Source organism: Neoarius graeffei, chromosome 2, assembly GCF_027579695.1.
Source record: "Neoarius graeffei isolate fNeoGra1 chromosome 2, fNeoGra1.pri, whole genome shotgun sequence".
Taxonomy (NCBI): domain Eukaryota; kingdom Metazoa; phylum Chordata; class Actinopteri; order Siluriformes; family Ariidae; genus Neoarius; species Neoarius graeffei.
This window is the reverse complement of record NC_083570.1, coordinates 100,805,130-100,819,462: the sequence shown is the minus strand read 5'-3', so window position 1 is coordinate 100,819,462 and position 14,333 is coordinate 100,805,130. Positions and strand designations below refer to the sequence as shown.

The 14,333-nt window shown below is 41.4% G+C and overlaps 1 protein-coding gene across 1 annotated transcript in view; it reads left to right on the top strand.

Annotated features, from left to right (window-relative positions):
- Positions 1-6,574: 6,574 nt before the first annotated feature.
- The window catches only part of gabra6a (gamma-aminobutyric acid type A receptor subunit alpha6a), a 59,517-nt gene continuing 51,758 nt past the window's right edge, over positions 6,575-14,333 (top strand). Inside the window, exons 1-3 of the mRNA XM_060903995.1 lie at positions 6,575-6,606; positions 7,217-7,335; positions 7,857-7,924. Of these exons, the coding sequence (XP_060759978.1) occupies positions 6,575-6,606; positions 7,217-7,335; positions 7,857-7,924 (219 nt within the window). The remainder of the gene's footprint in view (positions 6,607-7,216; positions 7,336-7,856; positions 7,925-14,333) is intronic.

Genomic DNA, 14,333 nt, shown 5'->3' with positions numbered 1-14,333 from the left:
AAATTTTAAACAGTAATTCATTTAAAAAAGTAGTCAAGTCTCCTGGATGTCTGGGTGGCAAATTTGTCAATGACTTGCTCATACCACTGGGGATCTTGTTGAAGAGATTTAAGCATCCTCCTTTCAATTGACATGACTGCTAAACTTTTCAACCTCTCTTGTCCCATTGTGTTTCTGGTGAAGCTTTTTATGTGCTTCAGACATGAGAAGCTCCTCTCAACTCCTGCTGAGGTGGCACCAATGGTGGCAATCAGACACATGAGTCTATACACCTGAGACATTGCCTCATCAAGCCCGTTTGACTTCATGAAGCTGATAGCCTCACACAGTTTTCGGGAAGAGTGGATCTCTGCATCATTGTAGAAATGCTGCAGTTCCACCTTCAGTTTGGCCTCATCAAAGAAATTCCCATATGTCTCTGACAAGTTGGACAATGCACGAGAAGGGAATTCTGCTTTAAATGATTCAAATTTGTCAAAGTCTAACAGCTCCATGAAATGCAAACGGCCAAGCTGCTGGAAGCGCTGTGCGAGTTGGGCCTTGATGCTGTCATGCACTGAGTCATAGAGAGTTTTATAGACCTGGCGATGGTCTTGCTCACCCTGCCTTCTCTTTGTCCTGTGACCAAATTCGGGGTCTTCTGTGAGACTGGCAGCTTTGCTGTATGTTTTCTCAAAAGCCCTGTCTGACTTCAGCTCATTAAGCAACTGCATAAAGTTTTCTATGCGCTGTTTGCAGAAGGCAACATCCATGACTTTCTGTTGCAGTATGTTAAATAAAACGTCGGTCTGTGCAAACAGCTCCTCAAAAGTAAAAAGCAAGAACATGAACTCAAAGTCTTCCAATTTTGCCTTCAGGCCATCCGCCAATCGAGTTGTTTCATCATCCATAGAAGGATGTTCTAGAACGCGGGTAAACGTGTTAAGCAATTTTTCATGGTTACCTGCGACGGTATTCACGACCCTGGATGAGAAATTCCAACGTGTTGGAGCGGTCTTTGGCATTCTCGCGCAATCAGATTCCTCAAGTAGTGCCACCCTCTTACTTGATTTGGAAAAGAATGACATGAACCCACCCAGGTTTGCAAAAAAGACTTGCGCTTTGCGTATGGCCTTGACACCTTGACTAAGGATGAGATTCAGGCGGTGGGCGTGACAGTGAACAAAAGTAGCGGCTGGAGCAACCTCTCTCACTTTAGCCTGCAGTCCATTGAGAGCCGAGGCCATCACCGCAGCACCATCGTAAGTTTGTGCAACCAACTTCTCAGCGAAGTTGTAAGGGGACATCTCGGACTGCACAAACTGAAACAATGACTGCGCATCCCTCCCACTAGACACATCGAAAAAGCCCAGAAAACGTTCCTGAATAATGCCCTGACTGTCCACGAACCTCGCGATAATTGAGAGCTGGGAATGACAGCTTATATCAGTGGTTTCGTCAATCTGCCATGAAAAAAACGGAGTCACGTTTAATTCTTTCGATATTTCGTGGCTGATTGACGTGCCGATTGCACAGATCAAGTCGTTCTGGATGCCACAGGACATGCCACTAAAAACACCAGAAGACTGCAACTGCTCTGCCAGCAAATTGTCATACCGTGCAATCAGTTCCGTCAGCTCCCTATAGTTTCCCTTGTTGTCTGAATTTGGCCCTTCATCCCGCCCCCTAAATGCCAGCTCCTGCATGCCCAAATACGCCACAGCATCAATCAGACACCTCAGTGTATCTCTGTTGCGACGCACTTTAGCATTGTGCTGTGCCACTTGTATCCGCACACCCTCGTCCACTAGCTGGTCAACTGGCACACTGCCTAGCAATTTCAGGCGAATAGCTGCACCAACGTGTTCCTTGGTCTGGTCGTGGCGCTTGGTGGCCCTGTCCAAATTTTTAATGTCATTAAATCCCTGCACAGACCATGTTTGGGATTTGCTACCCATCAACAGGCAAGGCCAGCAATACAGCCGTTTGGTTGTGACACTGCCTGTTAGCCATGGGTATCTCCGATACCATGAGGTGTTGGTGTTAAACACACTTAGCTTACCATTCGGTTTCTGAATGTTAAGTTGGGGAACTGGTCTCCCTTCGGTTTTGATTCTAACCTTCTCCTCATAACCCAGTGTTTGAAATGGCGTGTTTAACATTGTGTACACAATGTCACGTTCCTCCATCGCGTTTTATTAAGTTGATAAACTACAACAAAGCAATAGCCAACAATTAGTCAAATTCTCCGCTGTCCGCACTACTCAAAACGACACTACTCTAGCTCGGCAGTGACACTGACAGTAAGTATGCTATGATTTCAACCCGCCAACTCATCCCTTCATTCTGATTGGCCGCACTGACGAATGCAGCTCTGATGATTGGCTGCTTGATGACAGGCAAATAGACCCGCCCAAATGGAGGAATCGCCTCCCTTTCGCCCATTCACTCCCATGTTAAAAGAGGAGCCCGCGAATCGCCCATGTTCTGAGCGCATACAATGGATGTCAATGAGGAGGTTAGGGAGGACGATATTTTGGCTAGTTTTTCTTCCATTTTTAATTGATAAAATATAGTTATTTCAACTGTTTTGACATGTTTTAAACGTTTGTCTATTAATTATATGCGTTTTTTTAAACTAATGTGTCCTGGAAATTCTTTCTTTAAAATTTTAAGGGAGGATCTTCCTCCCTTTCCTCAATGGAGGAGTCGCCATTACACACACATGTGTGTGTGTGTGTATATATAATCTTATTGATGTCAAAAAGTGAAATCATTATTATTACAATTACTTTTTGACATTTAAATATTTCCATATCAAATATTTAAATGTCATGGTGACGTACGTGGTGTCAAAAAAGTGTTTGTTTATTTTTTTTTACTGAGATAGGATGATGTTCAAATTAAAATAAATCTATTTATTTATTTGTTAGTTATTTACATTTTTATGATGTAAAATGATGTTCATAAACCTAAATCATTACACAAACAAATAAACAAAGAAATAAATTACCCCATTTCATGAGTGTTTACAAAGCTCACATTAAACTAAAGGCATAAATATATTGATTGATTTATTGACTGTTTGCTTGATTCAATCAGATTATGTTTACACTTATAAAAATTCAAGTCCTGTATTTTTTCTGATGCGTATCAGTGTTACTGGCACTGTGACGTGCTGATATTTCATAACGAGTTTAAACATTTAAATCAGGTTTATTTTTAACCCCATTCTCTTCCAAACATGCACCCTGGTGGATTTCCCTAAATCCTTTAACTGGATTATTCTTTAAAGATCTCAAAAGATTTCACACACACACCCTGAGAGTCACACAACAAGAAACAGCCTCTCGAACCCAAGTCATGGACTTTGTGTTGTTACTGATAGAAACATCTGTTAGCACATAACGACTTCAGGACACAATGGACAAAATATTAAGATTATTGTTTTTAACCAGGTGAGTAGAATTGAATTGAATTAATTTTTAAATGCACATAGGTTGTACTAGCTGTTACCACTCTTTTAACTTTATTTGAAATAATTTATACATCGATCAGCCATAACATTATGACCACAAACTGCTGAAAAAGTTAATGCTGGATAAACAGAAAGCTGTCAGCATTAACTTCTTCAGCAGTTTGTGATACAGTAGCTCTTCTGTGGGACTGGACCATATGGGCTTGCCTTCAACACCCATGACCCTGTCACCAGTTCACTGGTTGTGCTTTGGATCTTTGGATAATAATAATAATAAAAATGTACAATAAGCTGGTTGCATAAGTGTACACACCCTTAAACTAATACTTTGTTGAAGCACCTTTTGATTTAGTTACTGCATTCAATCTTTTTGGGTTCACACCGCCATCAATTAAAATGACTCTGATTAACCCCAAATAAAGTTCAGACATTTACTCAGTTGCATCCTCCAGCAAAAGCCAGCGTTCACAGAGAGCTTACAAAGCATCAAAAGGATCTCATTGTTGAAAGGTATCAGTCAGGAGAAGAGTACAAAAACATTTCCATGGCATTAGATATACCATGGAGCACAGTGAAGACAGTCATCAAGAAGTGGAGAAAATATGGGACAACAGTGACATTACCGAGAACTGGACATCCCTCCAAAATTGATAAAAAGACCAGACGAAAGCTGGTCAGGGAGGCTGCTGAGAGGCCACAGCAACACTGAAGGAGCTGCAGGAATTTCTGGCAAGTACTGGTTGTGTACTACATGTGACAACAATCTCCCGTATTCTCCATATGTCTGGACTATGAGGTAGGGTCAAAGAAAAACATCCAGGCCCGGCTAAATTTTGCAAAAATAACACATCAACTTGCATCCTTCCGCTTCCCTCATTGCAGCATCTTGATTTATCTCACCATCTGGCTTTAATAAATAAAAAAAAGAAGAAGAAGGGGGATGCCGTGGCCTAAAGGTTAGAGAAGCAGCTTTGGGACTAAAAGGTCACCGGGTTGATTCCCTGTACCAGCAGGAATGGCTGAAGTGCCCTTGAGCAAGGCAACTAACCCTCACTTGTTCCCTGGGTGCTGTAGTATAGCTGCCCCCTGCTCTGGGTATTTGTGTGTGCTCATGTGGGCATGTATTCACTGCTTCAGATGGGTTAAATGCAGAGTAGGAATGTTGCTGTGCTTGAGTGTACATCTCATCTCATCTCATCTCTAGCCGCTTTATCCTTCTATAGGGTCGCAGGCAAGCTGGAGCCTATCCCAACTGACTACGGGCGAAAGGCGGGGTACACCCTGGACAAGTCGCCAGGTCATCACAGGGCTGACACATAGACACAGACAACCATTCACACTCACATTCACACCTACGCTCAATTTAGAGTCACCAGTTAACCTAACCTGCATGTCTTTGGATTGTGGGGGAAACCGGAGCACCCAGAGGAAACCCACGCGGACACGGGGAGAACATGCAAACTCCGCACAGAAAGGCCCTCGCCGGCCACAGGGCTCGAACCTGGACCTTCTTGCTGTGAGGCGACAGCACTAACCACTACACCACCGTGCCGCCTTGAGTGTACATGTGACAAAAATAAAGGCTTCTTCTTCTTAAATTCCGAGCACTGGTAACAGGACTAATATTATTATCACCGATGTGCAAACTCCAATTCCGATCTATCTTAATAAGTTAGTACTTAGACCCAATTAGTAACACTTCAGTTTTTTCATCATTTAATAAGAGCCTGTCACTAATCATCCACCTCCGAATAGCTGCAATACATACTTCTGTTTCCCTCATTGCAGCATCTTGATTTATCTCACCATCTGGCTTAAAACTTGGGTAAATCTGAGTATCAAAAAAATTGCAATGCAATGGACTACCGGGAGATGTTTCTTTATAACATCAAATAGCCTTGACGTGTAGATAATGAACAGAAGAGGCCCCAGATAGGAACCCTGAGGCACCCCACATTCAAGGCTAAAACATGTAGAGAGTGTTCCCTGAATGGAAATCCACTGACGTCTAATCCACTGCCTTGGACCACTTTTGTTCGGTACTAACCCCTGCATACCAGGAACACCCCACAAGACGTGCCATTTTGGAGATGCTCAGACCCAGTCATCTCACCATCACAATTTGACCTTTGTCAAAGTCGCTCAGATCCTTACGCTTGCCTGTTTTTCCTGCTTCCAACACATCAACTTCAAGAACTGACCGTTCTCTTGTTGCCTAATATATCCCACCCCTTGACAGGTGCCACTGTAATGAGATAATGTTATTCACTTCTTCACCTGTCAGTGGTTTTAATGTTATGGCTGATCTGTGTAGCAACTTTCTTTTCTTTTTTCTTTGGTTTTCATTTTATTGCATAATTTATTAAGCATTGCTTTTGATCGTTTACTTTTCTCTTTTGCAATTTCATTGTTGTTCAACCATATAATCGAACACTCTTTCTTACGGTTCTCTGTGTGCTTTATTTATACTCTCTTTTTTATGTTTTTACAGCTTCCTGAAGATGTTTTGAAACCATTTTGATTTGAAAATAAAATTGACTTCACATATCCAGTATAGATTTGAGTATACACTCACCGGCCACTTTATTAGGAACACCCATACATCCACCTGCAGCTGTTTGATGCAGGTATCTAATCAGCCAATGCCTCGACAGCAGCACGATACATAAAATCATACAGATACAAATCAAGAGCTTCAGCTAATTAATGTTCACAATGTTCAAACATCAGAACGGGAAAAATTGTGATCTCGAAGTGTGGTTTTCTTTCACTGTGGCACTGTGGGTGTTGGTTTGAGCCAGATAGGCTGCTGGTTTGAGTATTTCAGAAACTGCTGATCTACTGCGGCTTTCACACAACAGTCTCTAGAGTTTGGAGCGCAGGTGGCCAAGTGGTTAGAGCGCTTGACTGCTAAGCGAACGGTCCCTGGTTCGAGCCTCGGCTCGACGGGGATCTGGGGCTCGCTCCCTGTCCACCCAGCAGTGAATGGGGACCTGGTGGAAACACGGGGGAAGTAAAGGCGGCGAGGAAAGGAACTGGCCACCCTACCTCACTATGCCGATGGCCCAGGACAAGTGCGCTCTCTAACAGGCACTCCCCCAATGTACGAAAACGTATATGGGACTCTCTGGAGGTGAAGTGGCCAAGTGGTTAGAGCGCTTGACCACTAAGCAAACGGTCCCCGGTTCGAGCCTCGGCTCGACGGGGATCTGGGGCTCGCTCCCTGTCCACCCAGCAGTGAATGGGGACCTGGTGGAAACACTGGGGGAAGTAAGGTGGCGAGGAAAGGAACTGGCCACCCTACCTCACTATGCCGATGGCCCAGGACAAGTGCGATCTCTAACAGGCACTCCCCCAATGTACGAATCGTATATGGGACCCTCTCTTCTTCTTCTCTAGAGTTTACACAGAATGGTGCGGAAAAACAAAAAACGCTGATCTGAGTGAGTGAGTGAGTGACAGTTCTGTGGGTGGAAACAAACACCTTGTTGATAAGAGAGGTCAGACGAAAATGGAAAGATTGGTTCGAGCTTTTTGGCCAGGAAGGATATAGTAACTCATAGCAACTCTTTACAACCGTGGTGAGCAGAAAAGCATCTCAGCATGGAACAGCAGAAGAACACATTGGGTTCCCAGTCCTGCAGCCAAAAACAGGAGTCTTAGAATCAAGAACAAGTTCCGGTTAAAGTGGCCGCTGAGTATAGATGTTTACATCATGTTAATAGATCTATTAGCTGTATAAACTGTTTTGTTCCTCAGTGTTGGGAATGTAATAGTGCTGGGAAACCAAAATGAGAACATAAGTCCAGAAAACATCAGCCGGATTCTGGACCAGCTTCTTGAGGGCTACGACAACCGACTGAGGCCTGGATCAGGAGGCACGTTTCTGTATTTTTTATTATTTCTCAGTTATAACTCTTCTAACTCATGATTAGTGCCAGCAGGTCTGCATTTGCTTGTATGAAATTCTTTATTCAAGTGATTTTTTTTCAGGAATAAAACAACACATTTTAGTGTTTAGCTCTTGCTGAATGTATCTGAGCTTTCTCTAAACTTTATTATACATTCATTTATTTATTCATTAGTGATCCATGACCAAGCAGAACCTTGAAATCAATGTTGTGTTTTCATCTCAAAATCAATTAATTTTTTTTTCAACGGTTTAATAATTTTCTATCTAACACTGATTTATTTAATATGTTTTATTTTATCCAGATTAAAGGCTCAAATATGTTCCACGTATCCAGTACAGATGATTTTTTTATAGACAACAAGTGAAGTCTTTCCAAGAGACCTAAATAATTCCGTCTAGTATTTGCACTGCATTAGTCATACCCTTGTTTTTAGATACGATCTGGATTATTAATCTTTAACCACTGCTTGTTTGTTGCCTCTGTAGGTTCTGTCACTGAAGTCAAAACTGATATATTTGTCACCAGTTTTGGACCTGTGTCAGATGTTGAAATGGTAAAAAAAAAAAAAGAAAAGTCATCTTGTTTCTCTTTTTTTGACCTTATATGTTTCATGTTTCATTCACTGAATTGGCTTTGATATGTTTAATTGGATATTTGTTATTGTTTTCATCATATCAGGGATGAGTCAGGGATGGGCAGTAAATCAGAAATCTGTTCATTGTGTAAAAAATAAACAAATAAATTATATATATATATATATATATATATATATATATATATATATATATATATATATATATATATATAAAAACCCCAATTCCAAAAAAACCTGGACAAAGTACAAATTGTAAATAAAAACGGAATGCAATAATGTGGAAGTTTCAAAATTCCATATTTTATTCAGAATAGAACATAGATGACATATCAAATGTTTAAACTGAGAAAATGTATCATTTAAAGAAAAAAATTAGGTGATTTTAAATTTCATGACAACAACACATCTCAAAAAAGTTGGGACAAGGCCATGTTTACCACTGTGAGACATCCCCTTTTCTCTTTACAACAGTCTGTAAACGTCTGGGGACTGAGGAGACAAGTTGCTCAAGTTTAGGGATAGGAATGTTAACCCATTCTTGTCTAATGTAGGATTCTAGTTGCTCAACTGTCTTAGGTCTTTTTTGTCATATCTTACATTTTATGATGCGCCAAATGTTTTCTATGGGTGAAAGATCTGGACTGCAGGCTGGCCAGTTCAGTACTCGGACCCTTCTTCTACGCAGCCATGATGCTGTAATTGATGCAGTATGTGGTTTGGCATTGTCATGTTGGAAAATGCAAGGTCTTCCCTGAAAGAGACATTGTCTGGATGGGAACATATGTTGCTCTAGAACCTGGATATACCTTTCAGCATTGATGGTGTCTTTCCAGATGTGTAAGCTGCCCATGCCACACGCACTAATGCAACCCCATACCATCAGAGATGCAGGCTTCTGAACTGAGCGCTGATAACAACTTGCGGTTGTCCTTCTCCTCTTTAGTCTGAATGACATGGCGTCCCTGATTTCCATAAAGAACTTCAAATTTTGATTCGTCTGTCCACAGAACAGTTTTCCACTTTGCCACAGTCCATTTTAAATGAGCCTTGGCCCAGAGAAGACGTCTGCGCTTCTGGATCATGTTTAGATACGGCTTCTTCTTTGAACTATAGAGTTTTAGCTGGCAACGGCAGATGGCATGGTGAATTGTGTTCACAGATAATGTTCTCTGGAAATATTCCTGAGCCCATTTTGTGATTTCCAATACAGAAGCATGCCTGTATGTGATGCAGTGCCGTCTAAGGGCCCGAAGATCACGGGCGCCCAGTATGGTTTTCCAGCCTTGACCCTTATGCACAGAAATTCTTCCAGATTCTCTGAATCTTTTGATGATATTATGCACTGTAGATGATGATATGTTCAAACTCTTTGCAATTTTACACTGTCGAACTCCTTTCTGATATTGCTCCACTATTTGTCGGCGCAGAATTAGGGGGACTGGTGATCCTCTTCCCATCTTTACTTCTGAGAGCCGCTGCCACTCCAAGATGCTCTTTTTATACCCAGTCATGTTAATGACCTATTGCCAATTGACCTAATGAGTTGCAATTTGGTCCTCCAGCTGTTCCTTTTTTGTACCTTTAACTTTTCCAGCCTCTTATTGCCCCTGTCCCAACTTTTTTGAGATGTGTTGCTGTCATGAAATTTCAAATGAGCCAATATTTGGCATGAAATTTCAAAATGTCTCAATTTCGACATTTGATATGTTGTCTATGTTCTATTGTGAATACAATATCAGTTTTTGAGATTTGTAAATTATTGCATTCCGTTTTTATTTACAATTTGTATTTTGTCCCAACTTTTTTGGAATCGGGGTTGTGTATATATATATATATATATATATATATAGCCTCAATGAGGCTGTAGCTCATAGTGGCCACTGTTGTTATTGTGTGTGAGTTTGAAATCTGATCAATCCTGTAGGCGCAGTAGCGATTTTCTTGAAATTGTACGTGACCTCTCTGTAGCCTCATCCATGACAGGTGGTGCAACCTGGTGAAAATTATTGTTGGAATATCTTCTGGGTGAGTTTCAGAGAAAACATCCTAGCGGTTTATGAACAGTAGTGTTTGGTTTGACGAGTCACCTATAAATTTTCAAACACCCATAAAATGTTAAATGTGGCACCACAGTCTTGACAACTTTTATACACACCAACCTGTGGAACATTCCATATGAGTTTGATCAAAACCTTATCACTCCTGTAGAAGGAGTAGCGGTTTTCTTGAAATTGCACGTGACCCCTCTGTAGCCTCATCCATGGTAGGTGGTACCATCTGGTGAACAATTTTTGATGGAATATGTCTTTAGAGTCTTCTGGGTGAGTTTCAGTGAAAACGTCCCAGCAGTTTATGAACAGTTGCGTTTAATATGATGAGTCACCCAAAAATTTCAAGCAGCCATATAATCGTAAATATGACAGGTGGCATCACTGTCTTGACAACTTTTATGCACCAACCTAGGAAACATTGTATGTGAGTTTGATCAAAATCCGATCAATCCTGTGGGAGGAGTAGTGATTTTTGTGAAATTGCATATGACCCCTGTGTAGCCGCATCCATGGCAGGTGGTGCCACCTGGTGAACAATTCTTGTTGGAATATGTCTTTAGAGTCTTCTGGGTGAGTTTCAGAGAAAACATCCTTGCGGTTTACGAACAGTAGTGTTTGGTTTGACGAGTCACCTATAAATTTTCAAACACCCATAAAATGTTAAATATGGCAGGTGGCACCACAGTCTTGACAACTTTTATACACACCAACCTGTGGAACATTCCATATGAGTTTGATCAAAATCTGATCACTCCTGTAGGAGGAGTAGTGGTTTTCTTGAAATTGCATGTGACCCCTCTGTAGCCTCATCCATGGTAGGTGGCACCATCTGGTGAACAATTATTGTTGGAATATGTCTTTAGAGTCTTCTGGGTGAGTTTCAGTGAAAACGCCCCAGCAGTTTACAAAGAGTAGCGCTTAATGTGACGAATCGCCCAAAACGAATGTGACGCTTAATGTGACGAATCGCCCTCTTATATTTAAGGAGCAGTTCAGTGGAAAATGAAATTTCTACACTTTTGGAAAGATGTAGTTTGTCAGCACAAGACGTGTTTGATGTCTAATATTTATTTCACTAGTTTTGCACTGGAGCTACGATATTAAAGAAGCAATTAAAATTCAAAAATCACTTTCTTTTTTTAGTAGGGCTTTAGTAGTGTATGCATTACTAAGTTTTAGTAGTCAGCTAGTAAGTTAAAAAAAAGTATGCAATTAGTCATCTTTTTAAATAGTCAAAATAAAAAAATGTTTCAGGACAAATTAATTTTAGGATGCTTTATTTATGCACCAAAGCATGCTTCAAGATGCACACAATATCACCATCACTATCACTAGTCCCTTAACCTAGGTGGTCATGGGGGCGCTATGCTGACGAAAACACCAGCTGTCTCCATCTGTGGCAGTCATGTGCCAATGCCTGGGTCTTGGCAGAGCTTTTCTTGGTCCATTCAGTGATGTTGTCCACCCATTTCTTCTTCTATCTGCCTCATCTTCTACCTCTTTGTATCATGCCTTGCAAGATGGTCTTTGGGAGGCCGTCAGATCTTGTGACATGGCCGTACCACTTTAGCTTCAAGATGGACTTCACTACAAATTAGATTTGCATCTTCAGTGATTTTTAGGCTATACAGTTAATGACAAAATTAAATGTCATAAATGTGCAAAATCATGAATCTATGTTTCATATTACACTATTTAATAATGCACTGATTCTTAAAATGTACTCAATCTGATAGATATAGAGATATTGAGATAGATTCAGCTGAAAACTCAAGTTTCCATCAATGAACAGTTTATAACATCAACGAAACTGACTTCATGTTAAAACTGTTAATGTTATAGTCATGCTGTCTGTTGTTGCTCAAATGAGGATGGGTTCCTTTTTGAGTCTGGTTCCTCTCGAGGTTTCTTCCTCATGTCGTCTGAGGGAGTTTTTCCTTGCCACCGTCCCCACAGGCTTGCTCATTGGGGATAGATTAGGAATAAAATTATCTCATGTTTTAAGTTGTTGAAATTCTGTAAAACTGCTTTGCGACAATGTTTATTGTTAAAAGCGCTATACAAATAAACTTGACTTGAAATGACTGATTCTGGAAATGAGAGCATGCAGCGTGGAAGCTTGTGTCCGTCAACAGAATCCTCCTCACTAGCTACATTTGCATGGACACTAATATTCTACTGTAATTCATTAATAATCAGGTTCAAGCTTGTCGAAGTCCCTTCCACACCAGGATCTGGCCTTCCCAGACAGTCTCCTATCCCAGTACTAACCAGCTCATTTGAGGCACATGGGTGCAGCGCCAATCTCCAGATCCCTTGCCCTCAGCCTCTCAGCTATACAACTAGGGTTACAGTGGGGGGCTAGTCCTCTAGTAACCACGAGAGTTTGACTTCCCCACTTGCATCTATATTGCAGCGTGCCTTGCCAGATGGTGGTTCAAGCTTGAGCAGAATGAAATACTCCATTCCGATTGAGAATTTAATTGGATTGAAAGCGATGGTGTAGACCTCTGCTAATCCGTTTGATCGTAAAATTTTAGCCATTTTAGTTTGATCGGATTGCCTTCTACAACCTTCTGCATATGTTCAGCACACTTTTGTGCAGTGATGACGTCCGGATGCTTTGTTTGTTGTCTCGAGGTAACAATGTGTACAGAGTCAGCTATGCATCTATCCAGGATTGTGTGCATGTCATAAATCTATCTGATCACTATCATGTAAACGGAACATTCAGAATCGCAGATTGAAACGAATTAATTCAGTAAATGACTGGCTTTCCTTGGATGGAGGATGTTATGTCTAAAGCTAAGGTCACACATAGCCAGAATCACTTCATGGTAGACACCGGTAGACAATTTTGAACCGTCTGGGAGTCAACCGGCATGTGTTCTGGGCCCTTCCATCGGAATATGTGAGAGCCAGGGAGCTACTTAGACAACCAGAAGGGCGTGGCTTCCATCCCTGGAAAGTTTCGTGTTGAAAATTGGCGTGGGTCAAGCAGAATTCATCTGTCGCAACTGTGAAGGCATCCTTGAGCACAGGAATAAGGAAAAGAAGTCATCCTAAAACACCTGGAGGAGAGGCGTTGAAGGCAAAATGAAAGCCAGGGGCTATTCATGGTCAACACTCGAGAAAATGGCACAGAATAGACCTAGATGGAAAGCTCTTGTTGGTGGTCTATGCTCCTAGGGAGCTAAGGGCTTAATAATATATGATCCTTGAGTATCCTTGAGGCATACTTGAGGCTCACGTGGTCTATCAGGGGTTACGGTAACATTCCACTGCAACCATCGAGCTCAAAATATTCACGGAACAACATTCTGCAGAAAGTGGAAAGTTTACCTAAGGGGTGTGGTTTATTTCATCTTGTCATGACTATGCTGTACTGCAGTCATGAAAACCGTACATACTACTGTCATTGTTGTAAGGCCATACATTGCTATAAGTCGCTGCCGCTATTGGTTTTACCGGCATCTTCCGTTGCTACCATTGCAGTTATCATGGCTTCATTTGCATGTTTACTCCGCCCAAATGTATGCGATGGATCACCTCGAAAATCTGCTGGAATGGCCACGGTAGGCCCCAGCCAAGGTTCTCATGGATCAACTGGCTATGTTTGACCTTAGCATAAGTGTCTGGGAGTTTTTTCCTTCATGTTCAACTCCACCCTCAGCAACATCCAAAAACATGTCCAGATCAGACTCTTTGAGCTGCCATGTGTTGCTGATCTGACTCTAAACTAGTTGAATAAGGGATACTGGTGTTCAACCTGCAGCTCTTTCGCACACCGCTGGTCAACAGAATTCACTCTGTTGCAGTGCAAAGATTATTTAACTTTTGGACAAAAATAATCATAGGAGGGAATGGGGTTGAAAAGCAGTCCCATCATACACACCTCTCACTTCATACAAAGGAATATCACCGTGATAACGTAAAACATTAAGCAAAAGAAGACTTCCTTGCATCTTATTCAATGTACAGCTGACTGGCTTCATCCATTCTGAAATATTTTCCAACTAACAAAGTACTGTGTTCTTCACTGACTGTCTTTTCTTTATTCCACTACGCCAATTACACTAGCGACTGCTGTGCCATCTAGTTCAGCAAAGTGTAGTTTTACATTTCCTTTTCATCAATACTTATGGCCAAGAACTTCAACTTTCCCTGGAAGAAGCCATCTGAATGGCATTGCAAATGACCAATAAACCTTTTCCCATTGTCTCTTAGCAAATATGCACAGATTTCTCATTTACATGCCAGGACCAGCTTCAAAACTTCAAAACTAGAAAAAATGCTAGTGTATTTTTAACCCAGTT